The sequence below is a fragment of the Gymnodraco acuticeps genome, unplaced genomic scaffold (genome assembly GCF_902827175.1).
Source record: "Gymnodraco acuticeps unplaced genomic scaffold, fGymAcu1.1, whole genome shotgun sequence".
Classification (NCBI taxonomy): Eukaryota; Metazoa; Chordata; class Actinopteri; order Perciformes; family Bathydraconidae; genus Gymnodraco; species Gymnodraco acuticeps.
Genome location: NW_022991893.1, coordinates 36738 through 60454, shown reverse-complemented (window position 1 = coordinate 60454; position 23717 = coordinate 36738). Strand labels below are relative to the sequence as shown.

General features: G+C 42.7%; 1 protein-coding gene across 1 annotated transcript in view; it reads left to right on the top strand.

Annotated features, from left to right (window-relative positions):
• Positions 1-5801: 5801 nt before the first annotated feature.
• Positions 5802-23717, top strand: part of LOC117535509 (lysine-specific demethylase 6A-like) — a gene marked incomplete at its 5' end in the record, with an annotated part of 54364 nt that continues 36448 nt past the window's right edge. Inside the window, 3 exon segments of the mRNA XM_034200003.1 lie at positions 5802-5922; positions 20020-20074; positions 21483-21517. Of these exon segments, the coding sequence (XP_034055894.1) occupies positions 5802-5922; positions 20020-20074; positions 21483-21517 (211 nt within the window).

The window sequence follows — 23717 nt, the reverse complement described above, 5'->3', positions numbered from 1 at the left end:
GAGCATGCCCCGGACCCCCCCTATGTGAGATCCACACACCACCTATAAAAATAGCACTTGACCCCTGCTTACGCCGTGAGCTGATTATCGAGCCTTCATGGTAACAGTCACACTGTGTGTGCGTGGGGAGTGTTGCAGTAGAACATTCCACTGTAGCGCCCGGGACATTAATGGGAAACCCTAAATGTTTGATCACCCTCTATGAAACATCAAGCTACCCCACAGCACCCCCAAAATAAATCTCTGGCGCCGCCACTGAGCCTGAGTATTTGTGTTGGGGGGGCCCCGACTTTTTTTTTTCTCCAAAGGGGGAGCCTGACAGAAAAAGTTTGAGAACCACTGGGTTAGGGGCTCAAATATCAACGTTTTTGTCACTGTTTCACCCGAACACACATTTTTACACTTTTCCCAACAAGCTGTTAGAGGTAGACGGATTTTCTAGTTACTTTATTTTGCAAACAACATTAAAAAAAGCCACGTTAATTCTTGTAATTGACCAAACCATTAGCTCTTGTTTCAGTTAATGGTCTCCTTGTATGCAGATGACGTGACAATTTATTTCAAAAATAATCGCCTGTATCTTGTTAACACAAAACAGTGGGTTGTCGTCTATTTCTTAGACATCTAGTTGATATTTCCCATCATGTATACGAGTATTTAACTTCCATCTCTTCAGTCCTAGGTCTATATACCTAGCACATACTTTCACATCAGAGAGAGAGAGATAAACTCTGCGTCATTCATTTAAAACAACCACCATAAAGTCAGTCTGGGGCTCAAATATCAACTTTTCTTTCAACCAAGTTTCACTCTAACGGACACTATAAAAGTTTTCATAAAAGTTATTAGAGATTGAAGAATTTTCTTGTTACTTACAGCATTTAAAAAACATTAGTTTATGACGTTAATTATTGAAATTGACCAAACATTAGCTCTTGTTTCAGTTAATGGTCTCCTTGTATGCAGATGACGTTACTATTTATATGAATGAATACACTTGAAAATAATCGCCTGTATCTTTTTAACACATTGCAGTGGGTTGTCGTCTATTTCCAAGACATCTAGCTGATATTTCCCATCATGTATTCAAGTATTTAACGTCCATCTCTTCAGTCTTAGAGTTTAAATAACTGACAGCTGCTCGTTGGGGAACAGGAAGATGAATATTCGAGTTAAAGCTTCTCATCACTGTTAGAAGCTTATCATCTGAAAAGCCCTGAATCAAGACTTGCAGGGATTTGCCGTCTGTGAAGCTAACATTAGCTCAAGCTGAGAAAGTGCTGAGTCAGCCATTACATCTACTTGAAAGTTTATCATCTCCTTTTTGTCCGTGGATGAATTTAAAACTGAGACAGAACATAGTACAACGAAGCTCAAACCTTCGAGTCTTTCCGCTATATATTTTTTTGTGATCACATTTTTATTGAGATTAATACACATGTTCAACCAAAAGCACAACGTTTTTCTTATTTAAATAAAATAACTAAAAGTACATAAGAAAAAGAAAATGTGGACAAATACACAGAACACATTATGTAAGCTAAAAATAATTCCGCTATATGTTTAATTTATCCAGTTGCATGTCCATTTCATTTATCCATCAATTTCAAGCGTTGACTTGGTGAACAATATGCCACAAGGAGCCCATTCAAAGCAGCTCTACTTCTTTACCTCTGGGCTTTCACATTTGCATATTGAAATTCAACTGCAACACAAGCAAAATTAAAATAACGACAACTCTTTTTAAAGCCAGGTGTGAATGCAAAGGCCTTTGCTCAGATGTCATTATCCAAATAAGCCTTCCTGATACAGAGCTCATGTTGACGCCAGGTGAGAACCAGGAAAAAGTCTCACAAGAGGAAATGATTCCAACTCTTAACCAACAGTATGTAGTACTAATGTATAACTATTAGGGGTGCAACAACTAATCGACTTAATCGATGACCAAATTAGTTGCCAACTACTTCAGTCGTCGATTCGTTGGGCCCATGTTGTTACTCTCTGTTTGCGGAGCTGGCTACGTCACTCGGGGGGAAAACACATTCGAAAAATGAGGAAGCGTAGAGAAGCACGGTCCGACTAAAATCTTCAACAGCGTGGGAGCACTTCACTTTAAACAACAGTAAAAAGTGTGTTACCTGCAGGCCCGCCCCTCCCTTCTCGCAGATCAAGCAGACTGCGTGGGGCCTCATCTTGCGGAGGGGGCCTCGTCTGATGCGCTAATGCGGCGCAATTAAGCGCGCCACAGTTTCGCCGCTGCGAGGCTCCGACGCCATGGATGTATGATACAAATTGGATACAGCGTGGGAGGCGGGGTCTCGTTCTTTCCTATGAGAGCTGCTCATTGGCGTATGAGGACAAAATGGCCCAACTTTTGAGAGAGCGAAACGTCCCAGATTACCCATCATGCCTAGCTGTCAGAGCAGAAGAACCCGTATGTGCGCTCACAGAGCATGCGCAGTTGAGTTGATTAACGTTATTAGCACATTTTATAAATTGAGGACCTAATGTTTGTAATAAGGGCTATACAAACGTTCAGACTGGGTAGTTTATTTGGTTGAAAAAAAATTATCCGACGATTTGCAGACCTTTCTTTCCCCATGTTAGTCAATGGGAAAAAGTATGTCTGGGCCCAGGGACGTCACGGACTGATACGGAAGTTGCAGATCCGCCGTTTGGACACAAAGAATATTTTCCTCAGAGTCCGGCGCACATCCTGGGGGCTTGTCCGGCACTCGCAGTTCACGCACGGGCTCCACTAGCACCCATCAATTTATTGATTCAGCTATTTCAAAGTGTTTGCAAATTTGCAGAAAATAGGTCGGGTTGAAACACTGTGCTGTATTTATGTGTGTGTAAGAAAGTGTAACTGCAGACTAGTGTTGCACGGTGTACTGATACTTGAAAGGTACCGCGATACCCTGCCGTTAAAAACGTTACGATTCCTCCATTTCATTAGTATCGGTACTTTAAGAATGACGGGGGAAAGTACTCCGGTGAGAAAGCGCCGTTTTAATAAGAGCCGTGTGTGTTCAGCGCTCTGCTTCCACTCCCCTCTCAAGCAAGCTCTAAGTCCCTCAAGCACGCTCTAAGTCCCTCCCCTCTCAAGCATGCTCTAAGTCCCTCCCCTCTCAAGCACGCTCTAAGTCCCTCCCCTCTCAAACACGCTCTAAGTGCCGCCCCTCTCAAGCAAGCTCTAAGTCCCTCAAGCACGCTCTAAGTCCCGCCCCTCTCAAGCATGCTCTAAGTCCCTCCCCTCTCAAGCACGCTCTAAGTCCCTCCCCTCTCAAGCACGCTCTAAGTCCCTCCCCTCTCAAGCACGCTCTAAGTCCCTCCCCTCTCAAGCACGCTCTAAGTCCCTCCCCTCTCAAGCACGCTCTAAGTCCCGCCCCTCTCAAGCATGCTCTAAGTCCCTCCCCTCTCAAGCACGCTCTAAGTCCCTCCCCTCTCAAGCACGCTCTAAGTCCCTCCCCTCTCAAGCACGCTCTAAGTCCCTCCCCTCTCGTGCACGCTCTAAGTGCCGCCCCTCTCAAGCACGCTCTAAGTGCCGCCCCTCTCAAGCACGCTCTAAGTCCCTCCCCTCTCAAGGACGCTCTAAGTCCCTCCCCTCTCATGCACGCTCTAAGTCCCTCCCCTCTCAAGCACGCTCTAAGTGCCTCCCCTCTCAAGGACGCTCTAAGTCCCTCCCCTCTCATGCACGCTCTAAGTCCCGCCCCTCTCAAGCACGCTCTAAGTGCCTCCCCTCTCAAACACGCTCTAAGTCCCTCCCCTTACTCGTGCACGCGCTAGCTGCCAGAGCATGTGAGAAGCATGGCTGCAAGTGGGAGTGTAACTGCCGCTGCGCCTCGGCTTGTTGACAAAAAAGACGCCAGAAGCGAAAAACAAAAAAGTTGTTTATAGATGATGCTTAATTGTATTTAATACAAATTCTAGTCATTTATTTAATTTATTGTTCTCATTGTTTAAAAGTTTGTGTTCTGGTTCTGGTGTGAGATAAAGCACAATAATTACATTTATGACTGTTTCCCCTTTTTTAAGAAATCGAAAAATAATTCGGAATCGCAATTCTTGACTTGGTATCGAAACCAAAATGTTGGTATCGTGACACTCGAGACAATCTACCTATTAGTTGTAGCAAAGCCTGTTAACACTTTTTGTGAATCACAATTTAATTTTGTATCATTTGTTATAATGTGTTCTTTATAACGGCTCAGGTCCATTAGTTAGGTTAGTTATCATTGTTGATCATTTGAAAGAACATTGTTTTTGTTCGAGCAACCTAAAGCGACATAAGCTGTTGTATAGCTTTTGCATATGTTTTATGGCCTACATTTGTGTTGATGTTGTCAATTTGGAAATGCAGTTTTCTGAATAAAATAATGAAGAAAAAATGTGGGCGTGTTTTTTATCCGATTAATCGTATAAATAATCAACAGATTAATCGATTATCAAATTAGTCGTTTGTTGCAGCCCTAATACATATTATATTTTAAAGTGGAGGGCTGTAGAAAACTTCTCAAAGCTCCTCTGGGGATTGACTCAAAATGGGATTTCACTCTGCTTTAATGCACTTACTTATATTCTTTTAATATCTGACACAGCCTAAATATCAATATGCAAAATGTGAATGTTACCTTAGCTTGTGATAGTATTTATGTATTTATTTCTTTCATGCAGAACATATCCAGAAGCTCAAGTGTTACAATTAGGTTTTATGATACCGTTTGGACTTCCAAAAACACTGCTCTAGTATCTTTTTATAAAGGTCTCCATAAGTTCTGGCATTAGGTATTCTTCCTGGAGACATGCAGCCAAACTCACATTTATATATGCATTTTGCTTTACTAGCTAACAGTACAGCAGACGAGCTAATACCTCATTCACACCAACGGTGTTTCAGGGCCGGTTCGGAGCTGGAGCTTGAAAAGCACTGGGTTTTCCTGTTCACACCGCAGCGGAGCAGCCTCTTGGCTCCGGAATCCGGTTCGTTTCAAGCACCAACAAATTGTCCGGCTAGAGCAAAAGCACCGCATACGTCACGCTTACGTCGAGGCGGGGGCAGGGGCGGGATCAACTCCTGAACAACAACAAAAAGCCAGCGCTTTATCCAGTTTGTACACAACGATGGAGAAACGTAACAAGCAGCAGTGGTCCACTGAAGAGACCAGCTACCTGCTGGGAATCCGGTCTGCCGAAGAGGTAGAGGAAGCTGGAGCACAATCGGCCATTGTTGTTGTTGTTGTTGTTGTTGTCTGTGTCGCTGTGAGGGGTTTCCGCGCGGTTTGGCTTTATGAAGCAGGCACGCAAACGGTTACGTCATGACTCAAACGATGACGCAATGACGCAGCACCAGTCGGACTCTGGGCGGTGTGAAAAGAGCCGGAGCTAAACCGAAGAACCGGTTCTGAACCTGAAAAGCTCTAGCACGGAGCTTGATCCGGAGTTGCGTTGGTGTGAATGAGGTATCAGACTGCACAAAAAGTAGTGCCATTATGTTGGATTATAGTCAATGTGATGAATGCAAAGCTCTAGTCCTGCTTAGATATCTTAATATCTGACACCTTGTCGCAGTCATAGCCTAAATGTCAATATTGAAATGTTGAGTCATATTGTGAGTTTGTCTGGTGGATGCTTGTGAAACCCCCTCTGAGTAAAAGTCGTTTTGTCTGTGGTAGAAGAATGAGTCAAGGAAGTGATGTACCTGCAACAAGAGGGATTAGTTTCAGTATCGCAGTTACCGTTGACTTCAATATTTGAGTTCTCTTTTGACTAAACGCTCTCTGTTTCTGTGTACTTTCCAGGTCGATCAAGGCGTTCCAGGAGGTTCTTTACATCGACCCCAGCTTCTCCAGATCTAAAGAGATCCATCTGAGACTGGGACTCATGTTTAAAGTCAATACAAACTACGAGTCCAGCTTAAAGGTAAGAGTAAAGGGTTTTATTTATTCTTTTGTAATATATGTTTTATTGACATTTGGCAGCGAACAATTACAGTGTTTTTTCAAAGACATAGTTATTGTACATCTTAAGTTTGTCTGTCGGAAATGCCTTTTTCTTTTTCTAGAAAAATAATATAAAAACAGTAAAAAGTACGAACATTAGGGAGTGATCAGGACTTCACAGTAAAATCAAACGTTTGTACGAATAACATCTGGACTATGAAGTTTTACGAAATCAGTGCACTCTCTCCATCAAATAGTTCCAGTTTGTGATTGACAGATGATTTTATCCTCTCCATTTTGTAAATGTCCATCCATGCGTTTAGAGTTGGGCTATCTGGTGATAACCACTTCATTTTAAAGGGGACCTATCATGCAAAATGCGCTTTTTTATGTCTTCTATACATATATGTGTCCCCGGTGTGTCGGGGAACTCACGCAGCGTCAGGAAATAAAACCCTCTCTCTTTTCCCTCCGTACCCAAATCTCTAAAAACGGGGAACAACGGAGCTGATCCAGATTTGCGTCTGATATGACGTAATATCTGAAATGTGGACCCACGACCCAATCAGAAACGTTGCTATCAGAAACAATGCCCGACTGTTTTGGACGTAATATGGTCGGTGTTTACATTAGCATCGCTAACACTCAGAGCTAACCTGTACTGGAGAGCATGTGTGTGAAGAAGCAGGAAGTAAAAAGGAACTCACCTTGTGGTATAACCGGCAAGAGAGAAAGCCTTTGAGCTCCAAACTGTTTCAGAGAGAATCCTTGATAATCCATGATATGGAGTTTCATCACGGTAGAATCTAACTCCTTTTTTTTTATCATTTTTTTTTTTAAAGCTTTATACACAAAATCAGCACTTTTGAAACAGGAAGTGAAATAGAGCGATATGAGGCGTGGCTAGAATGGGAGACCTGTTTGGTATTTTGAGCAAAGCACTTCATAGACATGTTTTTTATATATTTTTATATATCTGAGACCCATGCTATTGCCTAAAGATAGCATGATAGGTGACCTTTAAAAGAGCTTTTTTTTGTATTCGCCACCAGCAACAGATTTAATACATATTTGTCTTTTTTAGTCCATTCTTGAGGTATGACTCCAACAAACAAAGTCTTACTCTCCATGGGCACATGACATTTGAAAATATCTTGTAAGGCATTATGTGTCTCTCTCCAAAAGACATGATCATTTAATAACATAGCAACATTGTCTCCAGCAGTATTTGTCAAGAGTAACGGGTTTTAAATGATATGAATGAAATGGGAGTCGTGGTGTGTGTTTTTGGTTCAGGTCACGGTCGGGTCACAGAGGCCCTGATAAGAGTTCACTTTCATCATCATATCCTGTGTTTGTTTTCGTGTGTGTGTATGTGTGTGTGTGTGTGTGTGTGGCCTAGCATTACTATACTTGTGGGGACCTAAATCTGTTTACACAGTCACGTGTGGGGACTCGCCTCCCTTATGGGGACAAATTGGAGGTCTCCATGAGGGGAATCATTAATTGTAGGGTGAAGACTTGGTTAGGTTTAGGGTCAGGTTGGGGAAGAGTGCAGGGCTCCGGAGGTAAATAGGTGTTTAAAAAAACATTAAAAACCTCCGTAAACATAAACCTTATAAAAACCCTTTTAAAAGCATTGTAAAAGCTCCGTGAGGACAAGACCCTTTCAAAAGAGTGGTTAAAAAGTGCAGAGCGGAGCTGGACCACAGAACAGCGGCAGAGTATGTTAAAAAGCAGATCTCCCCGTCCCAGGGACACACCCGCAGAGAAGGGAATTCAAAATCACCCATCTGCAGGGGAGATGTTAGGTTAGGGTTAGGCATGTGTTGGTTATGGTTAAGGTTAGGATAAGTCTCCAGGAAATGCATGTAAGTCAATGTAATGTCCCCTGAAGTGTGTGTGTGTGTGTGTGTGTGTGTGTGTGTGTGTGTGTGTGTGTGTGTGTGTGTGTGTGTGTGGTGTGTGTGTGTGTGTGTGTGTGTGTGTTGTGTGTGTGGTGTGTGTGTGTGTGTGTGTGTGTGTGTGTGTGTGTGTGTGGTGTGTGTGTGTGTGTGTGGTGTGTGTGTGGTGTGTGTGTGTGTGTGTGTGTGTGTGTGTGTGGTGTGTGTGTGTGTGTGTGTGTGTGTGTGTGTGTGTGTGTGTGTGTGTGTGTGTGTGTGTGAAAGATTACTCTTCCTACGGTATTTATAGGGGAAAATGCACAGTTTTTGTTATTATTTTGGCTGATATTGTGATATGTTTAACGATATTGGAGAGATGGATCATTTTTGCCGGATCTGTGCAAAACAAAGATTTCTTAAGATGTCCGTATAATAAAATGTATAAGCGTCAATGCAATGTTGTGCCTTCTGCAATCTGGATATTACTATTATCCAATTGTGATGCAACCCTTAGTAGTAGTATTACAGCATCTCCTTTTATTATTTACTGATTGATCCACTAACAGAGAGCTGTGGCTTTGGATGTATAGTTGTCGTCCACCAATCAGTGTGTGTGTGAAAGTTTTTCCTCATGAGACTATTTTGGAGGCTTCCTCATGAATGAATGGGTGTGTGAAGTCAGTAGTCACAACGACTAAGAAAAGCTCTTTATAAGCACAGCTAATTTACCAAAAATGATGACCTTGCTTTTGTGACTGACCAGGGAAACCATTACAACTTTAAAGTGTGCACACTAACCAGAAACCCCTTTATCTTCAATGCTTAATTTGCATGTTGTGCTGCCGTGAACAAGTACTTTTACCCAGCATATATCTTCCATTATTCTCTTAATACTAGGGCTGCAACAAACGACTAATTTGATAATCGATTAATGAAACGATTATTCGGATCGTTAAGGTTTTAACGGTACTACTACTTTTATAGCGCTTATCGATCCGGTCTTTTAACGGTACTCTTATCGGTTCTTTTGGAAAAAAAACGGTAAACTAACTTAACAAATTGTGAACAAAACTAACAATGCTTTTTATTTAAATTAAATACATAATATTTCACATCAAAAGAAACAACAATGTTTTAATAAATGGTATTAAATAATCTGAAGACAGAACTGTAAACAGAATCGCTGAAACTTTAACAAAATAAATAACTCAGTTACATCTGATCATTAACCCATGTTTGTATAAGTAAGTAAAACTTTATTTATATAGCACCCTTCTCAACACGGATGTACAAAGTGCTTTACAGTACAGTACACAGGACACAATTCAAAGTACAACTATAACATGTAGAATAAAAGGCATAAAACAGCAGCAGGTAATACTTAGGATAAAACATACGACAAAACACCAATAAAAAAGACAGCCACTAACTCACCTCCTCCGACGACCCAAAGGCCTGTCGGAGGAGGTGTAAGGGCGGTAACACGAGCAATGTATAATGTAGTTAAATCCGTGTGTTGCTGCTAGCATAACACCTGACGTGGAAACGTTACTCGTGGACGGGGCTACAGAGCTGCTAGAAAGACAGTTGAACCCGGCGCATTCCTCCGTCTGGATGTGGAGCACTTTTGATAAATGTTTAGACAAATTGCTCGTGTTACCGCCCTCACATGCTAAACTCTTATTGCACTTTTGGCAACGAGGATTGTCCGCATCGACACGGGTAAAATGTAACCACACCTCGGAGTGCGCTCTCTCTGCCATCTCCGCAGTGTGTGTGTGTTGCTGCATGTAGCAGCCGGGTGTGTGTTGCATGCATGTAGCAGCCGGGTGTGTGTTGCTGCATGTAGCAGCCGGGTGTGTGTTGCTGCATGTAGCAGCTGCGTGTGTGTAAACCGCCCCGCCCCCTCGCACACAGACGGGGAGAGAGATCTCGTCTGGATTGGAAAGATAGAAAATACATCATAGACACATTTTGTAGTCTTATTGCATATTAGAAACGGAGTTAACGATTAGTTGTTGCACCCCTACCTAACACTCCTGTCCTGTAGACTCTTTATACTCGGATGAAGTCGTCAGAAATCTGTGGTTGAATGTAGAAGAAACGCACTCCTCTCTTCCTCTTCCTCCTCTCTTCGAAGGCAGTGATACCGGCATCATCAGGGGATCAGTTTCCTCTCCTTAAAGCTGCTGTGGGGTCAGAGACGATCCTTCCTTCCTCTCTGATCCTCAGAGGAACAAAAGGCTGGAGGATCCTCTGTCTGCGGACACCTGTGAGCTGCAGCTGCTCAGACACTGATAAAAGCTTTGAGATGGAGCCGCTGTCTGTTGTCGGAGAGTCACGACTCCCTTCAATGATATCTGATCCTGAGCCTTTGTCCTACTACAGACGTTTAGTCACAGGAATGTGTATTATGCATAATAGTGAGGGTTGCAGATAGGGCTGGGCAACATACATGTGTGTTTTACCACCGCTGTTTGTCCTTTGTTTGGTGTTCATTTGTTGTAACGTTGTTCATGCTGCCCTCTTGGCCATGTCGCTCTTGAAAAATAGATTTTAATCAACTTTTACCTGGTTAAATAAAGAGATGGAGATATGTGTGGGGGAAACTTCTGAAGCAATAGTAGTCAGGACTCAGAGAGACACGAGGAGAGCTGGAGCTTTGATGGCAAACACTGACGGTTTATTTGGAGCTTCGGCCGGAGAATTCACACGACATGTCACGGGCCACGGTCTGACCACACGGTAGTAGGGGTGTAACGGTATCCGTATTCGTCCCGTACCGTCACGGTTCAGACGTCACGGTTCGGCACATGCAGTCACACGGCGAATACGGCTTTTGTTTACGAGTGGGAAAAAAGTCTGTCACTCAGGGCAGCATTACACTATATATAATCCAGGGGGCAGTATTGCGCCTAAAAGCCAGCCGCCCGTAAATAACCAATGAAGAACAAAACACAACAAAACTAACACAATACATGAAGAAGAACAGTTAGTAGCTACGGCGAGTTCACACAACACACAGGAGCTAGAAGACCCACCTGCTTCTTTTGAATCAGGTGTGGGAACATTTCGGGTTCCCTGTGGACTACAACAATGATGGGGTGCGAGTTGTGGATCGCACGAGGACGGTGTGTCGGCGTTGTTCGACAGCGGTGCGGTATGCTAGTGGTAACACGTCAAACATGCTCAATCACATCCGAGTCAGTCTCAGTCCCAGCGAGAGGGTTTTCTCGACGGCAGGTGACGTAGTTACCGCCATCAGATCTGCCCTCACTGCTGACAACGTAGACAAACTCATCTTTTTGAAGAACAACTTGAAAATAGAGTAAAGCTTTATTTAGGGATAATGGCCTCACACTCACAAGTTAATTACACATGTTAGACATTGCTCCGAAAGGTACAGATTTTATTTTCTTATTATTTATTTTAATATGTTCAAGACATTCTTTTTAGCTGTTCAGCTTATTTAACCTTTTAGTTTGACAGCCATTATAAATAATATGGCCATTGGTGTGAGTGTTACTGTGTGTGGTTTGTTTTTAACTGTGTAATACAGTTAATGATTCCAAATGTTAGAGTTCCTTATTTCATACCAAAACTTGCACTACTGTTACAAATAAATAACAGGAAAAAAAAAAATTATGCATTTGGGACTTTTCTTTGCTTTTCCTTGTTGTACTGAACCCGTACCGAACCGTGACTTCTGTGAACCGTTACACCCCTACACGGTAGAGTTGCCACGTCAAATCTGAAGAACTCTACCCCCAGACCCGTGTGTTTAGTTCAGAGAGAATCATCAACATGCTGCATAACAGATAGAATCATAACACCTCTATCAGCTGACGCCAGCAGGCAGGAGCAGGGAGACAGAACACTGAGAGCACAGCACCAAGGCTACAGGTGCCTGTGCTCAGTCCGGACAGAACTGATACACTGGGTCACAGTTATGGGCCTTGGAAAACATTTCCCCAACAGTATATATAAATACAAGTCTAATATGTGGATAATGTGATATAGGACTGTGAAGCTGACCGTTGAGCGGCCCGACCAAGCAAGGAGGCAGAGGCAGAACGTCCAAAATACAACCGGTGTGGGCATTTATTACTCACACACATATGACACAGCCTCAATCTGCTGTTCACGTGAGATCACCAGGATCTCACACACACTACCACACACACAGGGAAACAGAGCCTAAATACCCACACACTAATCAGCAGTTAGACACAGGTGAGGGGGGGAGGAGACAACACAGGGCACCAGGTGAACACCCCCAAACCAAACCATATGTGCAATGTTACAAGGCCCGAAGCCGTCCCCAAGTTACCTTCGTCACAAGGACTAGTGCTGTGTCTTCCCTTAGTGAACGTCACTGTGAAAGCGTATGCAATGTTCCGACTGTAGCGCTGCCTTAAATCTATATAACAGTGGGAGTTGCAGATAGGGCTGGGCAAAATGCAAGGAGTAATGTGCAGCAAATCAGGTGTTCTTTTCCCCATAATGTCCGCCTCGCTGCACATCCCGCTTATTACACGGCCAGATACTAAACAAACTACCGAATCGACTCCCAATATTAATTTAAATGATTTTATTGACTTTAAAAATCATCGTATTTCTTCCGCGAAGAAAAAAGAACTCCGCTCCACGGTGTATGAACGGCTGAAACGGCAGCACTTATCGAGGTTTCCTGTAACTGTCCAAACTGTCTGTTCACAGTTTCTGATCCACTAACAAGTCCTTTAAACACTACAGAGCCCATACCGTGTTCCTGTTAGTGTTCACTTCCTGTCTGTCTTCTTCTGGTGATTTATCTGACGTCCATCGCTCTGTCTTTTACCCTCTTTGCCTTTCTCGGTCTTGATCCTCCTTAGCAACGGTCATTATAGTCCTTACTGTACTGTATTAACGTGTCACATGTTCTGAATCGACCAATCAGAATCGAGTATTCAACTAAAGCCGTATAATGAACATGTCTAATATATGGATATAGTGATATAGGACTAATGCTGTGTCTTCCTTTAGTAAACTTCACTTTGAAAAGCTTTGCTATGTGTGAGTTTTGACCGTGTAACCTGGTCTTAAATCGAATGTGGACTCATCACTGCGGTACCAAGGCAGTGCAGATTTCTCAATGAATACAATTCAATTAATGATTGCTTCTTTTCTGACTCGAGGGAAGTAATTCATTCGATTAAATTAGTCGAAACTAAACTGAATGCTTCCTAACTTGAGATTTCTTGAACTAGTTGATGATGGAGAGCTAGGCATATGTATTATATTCGTCATTGCAAAGCTATTATAGTTGTGTGTGTGCTAGGGCTGCACGATATATCGATATATACGTGCGATTTTTATTTTTTAATACTATTTTGTTTAGGACTTGCGATATTAAGTAGGCAAATTAACTCAATGTCAGTTTTTTCCAATATCGTGTGTGTGTGTGTGTGTGTGTGTGTGTGTGGAATTAAAGCATTTGGTGGTTCAGTATTGAGCTGCACGTGCTGCACGTCCTCACTTTATCTCAGAGGAGCCCCTCCCTCTTCAGTCTGGATCACTGCCAGACACACACACACACACACGCACACACACACACACACACACACACACACACACACACACACACACACACACACACACACACACACACATGGCTGCCCCACTTCTCTACAGGGAGTGAGTGTGTGTGTGTGTGTTAGGGGAGCAGAGATTGAATAAAGGTAGGAGAGAGAAGGGAAAGGAAAACAGGAAATTGTTGGAGACAGTTTTCTACAGATGATGTCGATGAGCGTTGAAAGGAAGAGAAAGTTATTTCTATGAAGGATGCTGGTTTCAAAGTGCTTCCTCCTCATTGATCCTTTAGAGCACATTGGATAGAGGAAGAGACTAGTGATGGCCAGACTTAAGCAGTTTCAGATTTGACATTCATCACGCCAATTCATTTCTAGATTAATCAGAAAAAGTCCATTCCAGTTTCCTTAAAGTCCAAGGTGATGTCTTTAAATGTCTTTTCAATCCATGCATTCACTTTCTTGCTTTAAAAAAACAACTTAAATGACCATATAGTTGAAGAGCCATCAATAGAATAACTGTTTCATCTCTACATCTGACACTCGCTCCATTCTTCCAACGACTGGTGGTTTAGCCAATAGGAGAAGGAGAAAGCAGTGTGTGTGTGTGTGTGTCGGTAAGGTGATGAGTCGGCTGTCTCTGCAGAGCTTTGAGCTGAGGAAGGAGGTGAGATAGTGTGTGTGTGTCGATGTGTGTGTGTACAGCTTTGAGGTTTTGTCATCTCTCTCTGCACTCTCCACTGTAGCCGTCTGCTGAATAGTAATCAGTGACACCAGGATAGAAGAGAGAGAGAAGGATAGCGATAGCAGGAAAGAGAGAGGGAGGCGAGACATGAGGAGGGAGGGAGGGAAGGAAGGAAGGAGGGAGGAATGCCAAGCTGACAATCCTACTGCATTATCTGCCTGGTGGCAAGTGTGAAAGACAAGGACGGGAAGGATAGCAGATCTACAGGAGGATGTGCCTGAAATATAGGTAATGCATTCTGTGTGTGTGTGTGTGTGTGTGTGTGTGTGTGTGCACGTGCTGTGACATTTAGGCATGATGTTCATAGCATAAAAGGAGTCTATTTTAAGTGAGGTGTGTGTGTTTGCAGTGTGTGTGTGTGTGTGTGTGCCCCTTCTGCCCCTTCTGCCTATTGATATGTGGCTTGAAGCGATTCTGTTTCTTCTTCTCTGAATTGTTCTGTCCTTGCAGGACAGTCTGTTCTCTGCCTCTGAGCTGCATTCACTCGAGTCCTGTGCACTTTGCAGGATGTGATGCAGAGCTGTGAGTTTTTGACTGACCCAGATGGAGAGAGAACGTGTCTGCCGGTGCCTTTTTTAACTGTGTGTGTGTCTGTCACGCTCCAGCTTTTATTAGCTGCAACACAACCAGTCACCTTGGATCCACCTGAGGACTCCCGTTGCACATTAACAGGAGCAGACACCGCGCTAGGATTTTAACATGTTCCACTATGCGTTAACATTGAATTTGAATGTAATCTGAATGTGTGGTTTTTACGGTAGGATCTGAATGGATTCGTTACTTATCTTTTTCTGAAATCGTGCGGACCGATTATCCTCAGGTGTTTTGTACGAGTGTCTAAATCGGCTCTGCACACTTTAAAAGCACCTAAATGTAACATGAGGTTAGACATGAGGTGTCTTATAGATATGTCAACATTAGAGCTGCAACGATTAATCAACTTAACAATTAGTTTATTGACAGAAAAACATATTTCAGGTATTTTTTAAATATTTCGAAAATATAAGAAACGGCCCCTAAATTGTCGTGCTTTTCTGTTTGGTATCATTAAAGTGAATATCTTTCTGTTTTGGACACAACTAGATATTTAAAGACACCACGTTGGACTTTAAGAAACGGAGATGCACATATTTCCCTATTATCTGACATGTTATGGATTACCATTCATCGCTTAACACAAATAATAGCCGACTACTTGGAGAATTGATTATTATAAATTGTTTATTGCAAACATGCAGCCTCTCAAATACAGGGATTTCCCCCTTGATTCTTTATACAACCCATTAAAGTGAACATCTTTGGCATTGGACTGACTCAACTAGATATTTGAAGACATCACCTTGGACTTTAAGAAACTGAAATAGACATTTTTAGCTTTTTTCTGGCATTTTCTGGAGTACAATTCATCGCTTAAAGGCACGGACACACCAAGCCGATTTTGGCCGTCGATGAGCGTCCTGTCGCCCTACTCAGATTGGTGTGTCCCGCACCGTCGTGTCTTTTCAGCCGAAAACCCACCGATTCAACATGTCGAATCGGTGGGTAATCGGCCAAAGGCTGTCGGCAAAATAAATCACTCCGATTGGCTGTTCAGCTTAGAGAATCAGTGCATGAGAAGCGAAATGGAAGTGAGGGACCCAAACAAACTATTAAGAAGGCAAATGTGAGATTTCATTTACCTCCAGCTCTCGACTCAGGTTCGGGAAAGCCCCGTGAGCTTCTCGCTGGAGAGTGAAAATGGAACGCTATTTGTTGTTTGTTTATGTCACGCAGTCTGTTCTTCTTCTCTCGGTTATCACGCAGTCTGTCTTCCGGTTGTTGCCTCTTTTGAATGACGAATACACACTACCGCCGCCTGCTGGTAAGGAGAGGTATTGCCACTCACGCATGCGCAGCTCGTACGTGCTGCTTGGCTGAAGTCTTTGCGGTGTGTTCCAGTGCGACACATGGCCAAGACGCAGAGACGTGAGGCGACACAACAGTCGGAGGGTCCGTCTGTGTCTTTGGTGTCAGCTTGGTGTGTCCGGGCCTTAAGACAGTCTTCCTGCTCTATCCGTTCAGGTGCTTGTTGGAGTATCTTTATCTGCTCTGCACATTTCTGATGCAACACTCTGAAACACTACGCTGTCTTTCCTAAACAAGGACTATGCTTTCGGTTCATTTCCGTCTGCAGTTCCTGTGGTCAGGATCATGGTGACTTAGTTCCATGTCAACATTGGAGAACATTGGATTAGTGAAATGATAGCTGACTAATTGGAGAATCAATTGATCTGCGTTTTTGATGTCATGAAATGCTCTTTCCAGCCTCTCAGATACTGGGCTCTCCTCCTTATTTCTTTATACATCCCATCCATCCATCTTCTCCCGCTTATCCGTGGTCGGGTAGCAGTTCCAGCAGAGAGCCCCAAACGTTCCTTTCCCCACATCAACCAGCTCTGACTGGGGGGTCCCAAGGCGCTCCCAGGCCAGCGAAGAGATATAATCCCTCCACCTGGTCCTAGGTCTACCCCTTGGTCTCTTCCCAGCAGGACGTGCCTGGAACACCTCCCTAGGGAGGCGCCCAGGTGGCATCCTAACTAGGTGCCCGAACCACCTCAACTGGCTCCTTTCGACGCGAAGGAGGAGCGGCTCAACTCCGAGTCCCTCCCTGATGACCGAACTTCTCACCTTATCCCTAAGGGAGACACCAGCCACCCTGCGGAGAAAACCCATCTCGGCCGCTTGTATCCGCGATACATCCCATCAAAGTTAATATCTTTGGCTTTTGGCGGGACATTTAAAAGCAACACCTTGGACTTTTAGAAACTGAGATGGACGTTTTGACTTTTTTCTGACATTAAAATCGACTTCATCAGATCAGGTGCTTGTAGGAGTATCTTCTGATGCACTACAATGAAACATGAGGTCAGAATACTGTCCGCTCAGTAGTGCTGCACGATTCTTGCTCAAATGTGAATCACGATTTTCCTCCATAAGAATTGAGATCACGATTCTCACACGATTCTCATCGTTTCAATGAAAATATGTATTGCACTCTTACTCTTAGACGTCACGTGAGTACAATGAATTTAAACAGACAACATTTGTCTCTCTTGTAACAAAAACATAACTTTGACTTTAGTCTGTAGTTGCTGAATACTGAACAAACATTCCTACATTCAAAATGTGGCACCTGGAGCCAACTATTGTGGCTTTAAACAGACACCATCAACATCAAAGTGCTTGACTTAAATCCAAGTCTCTCTGGTAACAAAACATACAGTAACTAAAAGAAAGATATTGCTGCTGCCTGAGTGCTGAACGTAAACAATAGAATTTGTAACCCTTCATTTTGAACTGTATTTATTGATGCCATATCCTTAGCCAAGTAAAAGGTGATGGCGTTCGTTATCTCTTTGTGCCTTCGTGAGCTGTGTGCATATGGTGTTCCGTTGAATAACGTTTGACTTATGGATGTTTGCGTCGTTGTCTGGGGGTTTGATTTTTTTTCCGGGTTGTCCTTCTTTGCTAAAGCATACTGTATTTTATGGTGACGTTGCAGGTGATTTAATAGGTTTGTGGTGTTACCGGACGTCGTTGCGACGATGCGAGAACAATGCTTACAGTGGACGACTTTTTGTAAGTCATCATCAGGATCAAATCCAAAAAAGTTCCACACACTGGATGAATGTGGTCCTTTTTTCGGCTCAAGCACAACTTCCCTCTCACTCTCGCCAGAGTCGCCACCGGGATTTTCATCGGTGTTGTTGTCATTGTCCTCGACCTCCTCGTCACTCATTTCTGTTTTTCTTGTACTACTAGTCGCTCTCGTCACTCTTTGCTAATCAGTGCTAATGCTAACGCTTCTGTGAACATACTGCCGGCTCCTGCCCTCACGTGCTGCAGTCAGTGAGTGTTGCCAGGTATACTTATGATAAGCCACATTGGGCTTATCTTTCTGTGAAGCGGCTTGGCAGTAAGTAATAATGGTTGTTGCGGTTGTGAGCTTGTAGGTTATTTTCAAATAGCCGACCCGACATATATAGGTTTAAAGTGCTCAGCGCTTGTTTTCATCGACCTGGTTGCTTATTCCTTCTGCAAAAACTGGCTTCAATTAAATTCAAAACCTTTATTTATCCAGGTAAAATCCCATTGAGATCAATGATCTCTTTTTCTGCAGCAGTAGGTTCCACAAGAAGACATACAAACATAAACAACAAAAGGACATCATACAGCAACACGAGTGGCTGCAGCGTTCACACTGCGTGAGAGGAGGAGAGACAGAACCATTGCATGCGATCATGGTACTTGAATGTTAAATGTATAGAGTATATTTGCTTTACATCGTTTAAGTATGATTGACATTACAAGTTGGTATTATTCAGAAGCAAAATAATAAAAAATGTAAAAAGAAATCAGCATGACGTCACAGGATCGCCGTAATTTAGAAATGAGATCGCACAGGTGTCTGAATCGAGATCACGATCTTTTTTCGATTAATCGTGCAGCACTACCGCTCGGCACCATGTGAGCATTAGCGCTGCAACGATTGGTCAATAATCGATACGTGGATAGACTTACTAATACTATTTAGATAAAACATACATTTTTTAAGTCATGAGTGTTAAAAAATGCTGTTTTACGACCTCAAATTCCTGCGTTTCTCAGTTGACTTCCTATTAAATGATTATCTTTGAGCCTTGGATTGACAAAATAAGATATTTAAAGACATCAGCTTGGACTTAGGGAACTAATATGGACAGTTTTCACTCACATTTCTAGAGAAGTAGCAATGGATAATGACAATAGCTGTTCATTGCAACTATGCCAACATATGGAGGAGGTAATGGAGTTGTATTGCAGCTTGCAAGTTGGGTCAGGAGAGGAACGAGTCATACATATATATTTTGTTTTATTTGCACGTAGTTGGTACATACAGTATGTTTCGTGTTTTTTGTATGTATTGTTGACATTAATGTTTAGTGTTTCTTTTAGTTCTGTTGTGCAAAATGCTTTGGCAATCCTATGTTTAAAATGCGCTCATGCCAATAAAGCCCCTTTGTGTTGTATTGTGATATGAGCTGGTCGAAGCCACGCCTTCACAGCCTCTGCAGACATCTGTTCTACCCGGCAACTGTCCTCATTTCACACGATGGGATCAGATGCAACCGCTGGATTTAAGCGTCTCGGTTTGAGGAGTGTGTCGCCTGATTTGACTCGAGGGAGGGGAGAGGGATGATTGTTGCAGAGAGGAGAATATGTAAGGGTTCTTAGTGTCCCTTCATGTTACTCCGTTAAGCAGGTTTCATTCATGGTTTATATGGTAGGAAAGCCCTGATTTCTCAGCAAGCGTCACGGCATTCAGCGGGAATTAAGTGATGCTTATTTTGATCCTGCTGTCACTTTTGTTTTACTATTAGTAACAGGAACATGCAGACAGTGGATTATGCCAAAAAAAGCTGATTAATGATTCTACATGTTTGTGAAATGGCAATATGGATAAGTGCAATATCCAATAGCAGAAAGCGCAATGTTTGATAAAGATGAAATATGTGAACATGTATGAATGAAGTATTGTTGAACTACGGAGAAGTCCAGGTTTTCTACAAACGTAATACTTAAGTGCTGATTTGCTCCTGTGATCACACCATGGTCATTTATTATAATAATTATAATAATGCATTAGATTGTTATAGCGCTTTTCCTAATGCTCAAAGATGCTTAAGAAAATGTATAAAACAAAATTGACATGTATTTTTAATGTGAATAATGTTTTCAAAAGTCATCAATAACCTCTTATATTTCCAAATCTTATCTTCAAATTGTGCAACCCAAGTCAAAGTCGACATTTTTGGTTCTGGTTTTATAATAAAATGCTTTTTTTTGTTTCGTCTCTGCAGCATTTCCAGCTGGCTTTGATCGACTCCAATCTCTGCACTTTGTCCAAAGCTGAAAGTAAGAACCATCGGTTATAATTACCTCATGCTGCTGCTCTGTAATGCAATAAGAGATGTGATGCAGCGGCCTGTCAGCTGTTAATCTCACACACACACACACACACACACACACACACACACACACACACACACACACACACACACACACACACACACACACAGAAAAGGGCACAGGAATATTTCTGCATAACAGTTTCTCCTCTCCGTTCCCCTGCTGACTCGAACAGAGAGTGGAGTTGCCAAGGAGACTGTACATGGAGAGAGAACTGACACTCACACACTCACACACACACTCTGGGGATACGGTCCTACTCCCCCTCCCATCTGCGCTCCATACTGTTTGCAATCTGTTCTCACTGAGCTCCATAGGGTGATATAATGTCCCTCTTTCTTGACCTGTTTATCTCCTGATATACACATGTATGTTATATATTCTACAATGTGCACATTTTGTATTAAACTTCTTACGTTAAGACAAATATTTTTGACAATTTGTTATCTGTTTTATGGGCTATTTTTACTCTTCCTTCTTATGCTTATATACATTTATTTATTTTTGTTATATTTTAGTCTAAATGGAGCGACTTTAATATCCAGGATGCTTTAGAGCACATGAGTCAAACTCGAGGCCCGGGGGCCAAATCAGGCCCGTGGTGGATTTCATTTCGGCCCGCAGGATAATTTCTAACAACTATTAGATCTGGCCCTCCGGTATATTGCTCTCACACCTTCACTCCATCCTGAGGGTCTCCTCCGCTCAGAGCCTGAGCCCAAACATTGATGACCTTGCTCCCAAGAAGAGATGCCAAGTATCTGAGCTAGCATCACAGAGCAGCACACTGAGTTCAATGGATGCTTCCTTCTGCACTTTCTCTCTCAGGACAACAGGGCATGTTTGGTTTCTCTTTGAGGGGAATAGTTTTGTTGAAGCTGTTGTTGGCCTGTGGAGAAATGTACTCATAAGAAATGACTCTAAGCTGCAGATAGAGCCGTAAGAAATGAATGCAGCTGATTATTTAATGTTGTTTTTATAGGCAATCATTTAAGCTTTGTTAGTTCCAGGTTTAATATGTGCAATAAGTTCATTTCAATAAGTTCTGCAAGAAACATTGAACCAGTCCGGCCCACTGTGTGTTTGAGTTTGACCCCCCTGCTCTAGACCCCCTTTCTTGACTTATTGTAATCTTTACACATTTATGTTTTATAATGTGCACGTTTCTACTTAACTTATGTCTTTATGACTATTTGAACAATTATTTATATTTTCTAAGACATGTTTACCCTACTTCTTGTGTTTTGATATATATTTTTACTTTGTTATATGTTACTCTAAATGAACCAACCAAATTCCCGCAGGATAAATAAAGTTTTCTAATTCCTTTCTTTCTTCTGCTTTTCCTCCACAGTTCAGTTCCACATTGCTCATTTGTATGAGATCCAGGTAAGCAATCCTTTTTTGACGAATTCTCTTTTAAATGGGGTGCAGTTTATTGTTGTAACACTTAATGAACAACCTGTTATATTCAGTCTTTATTGTAGACCGCCCTTGAGGTTAAATCGGGGAAATTGGCTCTTTTAGTATTTATAAAAACAACATTAAAGGTCCCATGACACGGCCATTTCTACTGATCATGATTCCATAGTTGAGGTCTACTAGAATATATTCACATTGTTCAATGTTCCAAACTCACATTGGTTTCTCACAGCATCTCTGTAGAGTCTGTGTATTCACTCTCTGTCCTACACGGCTTGTTGGAGCTCCTCCCCCCCCCCCCCCCCCCCCTGTGAGCCCAGTGGCCGTCTGCGAGACAGCGAGACACAGCCCGAACACACACACACACACACCTGCAGTCTCGCCGCGTCCCGCCGTCTCAGGGAGGAGAAATCGGTGGGGCTGCAGCTGAGAAAAGATTGAGTGTGTGTGTGTGTGTGTGTGTGTGTGTGAGGAAACGGCTCTGTGGACGTAACGTAACGGCTCCACGGGTTGGTCCATTTGGGTATGGGCACGTCACTGTACCCAGGAAGAGAAAGAGAAATGTCCAACGAGGCGTTCTGGGGCAGCAGAGACAGGTCTTCTCTGTGTTAGAGGTTTACTCGCTGCAGGGTGTACTTTGAGGGTTTGTGACTCTGCAGACCGTTTACATGCAGACAAACCTTCATAACACAAGGGGACGGGTGATAACCAGAAAAGCATGACATGGGACCTTTAACACAATTGAGTGTTAACACATAGCCTCTCATGCTGATTTGAATGTAATAATGCACACAAGTCAAAACAAAAAAAGAAGCATCTCATTGTGTTTTAAGATGTAAATGAATAAGCCAGACTGAAACCTGAAACACACAAGACTTTGACAGAAGAAGTTCAGCACTGGTTCAAGTTTCTTATTCCTTAGTCCTTATTACTTGAGTGGAGTTAAGTTGATGATTTATATATTTGATCATATCCGTGTTTGTCGTCTGTCTGCAGGACGATCATTAGGCAGGAAGGAACCTCTCAGAGAGCCTCATTTATGTCCCTGAGTGTCTGTGTTTACCCTGAGGTGTCTTTATGGTGGGCAGACAGGAAGAGGTGTGTGTGTGTGTGTGTGTGTGTGTGTGTGTGTGTGTGTGTGTGTGTGTGTGTGTGTGTGTGTGTGTGTGTGTGTGTGTGTGTGTGTGTGTGTGTGTGTGTGTGTGTGTGTGTGTGTGTGTGTGTGTGTGTGTGTGTGTGTGTGTGTGTGTGTGTGTGAACCAAGGTCAATAAGGTCGGAGAGTTAAAACAAACACTGATCAGGAATCAGGTTTCCCCAAAACACAAAGCGCCGTGATGACGTTTAGTCGTCTCATTTAGACACTTGTCAGCAACCTCCATTTTTAAATTCACAAGTGGATTGACGTATTTGACGTCATAGAAGAAAACTTTAAAATCTCTCCAGCTTGTGTTTACACCAAACTTTATGTCAGGCTAACAACAAAACACACATTGAGAAAACCTGAGAGGTTACCGAGTGCCTGTTTTCTAATACGATGAACCTGCATTGGGTCGTTTTCATATTGGAAATGTGTGAACTAAGACAGAATGGTTTGTGAATGTATTAACTACTCTGGATATAAGTATAGAGGCAGCTAGAAGGTTATTTTCCTCACCTCCAGACCACATCAGGTTTCAAAACACAAAGCGCCGTGATGACGTTGAGCAACCTCCTGACTGATTTGATGTCATAGAACACATTTTAAAATTTCTTCAGCTTGTGCTAAACAACAAAAAACAGAAAACCTTTGACTTCAAGAACATTGGACAGGAAGTGCTAAAATGCTGACTCATTCCTGGGTTTTAGGACTCATTCTTGGACAACGTTATTATATGTAATATAGAGAACTACGTGAATACAAAGCACAAACTATAATGTCTGAGGAAACAAAAGATACGACTTTAAATGGGAATAAATGGATGAACCTAGATTTAGATGATAAACGACACGAATGACCTCCAACCAAGGAGAGGAGGGGGTGTTCCACACACACACACACACACACACACACACACACACACACACACACACACACACACACACACACACACACACACACACACACACACACACACTTAACCCTTCCAGACGTGTTGAGTCTGGCCTGTCCTCTTCTTTGCTGACCCT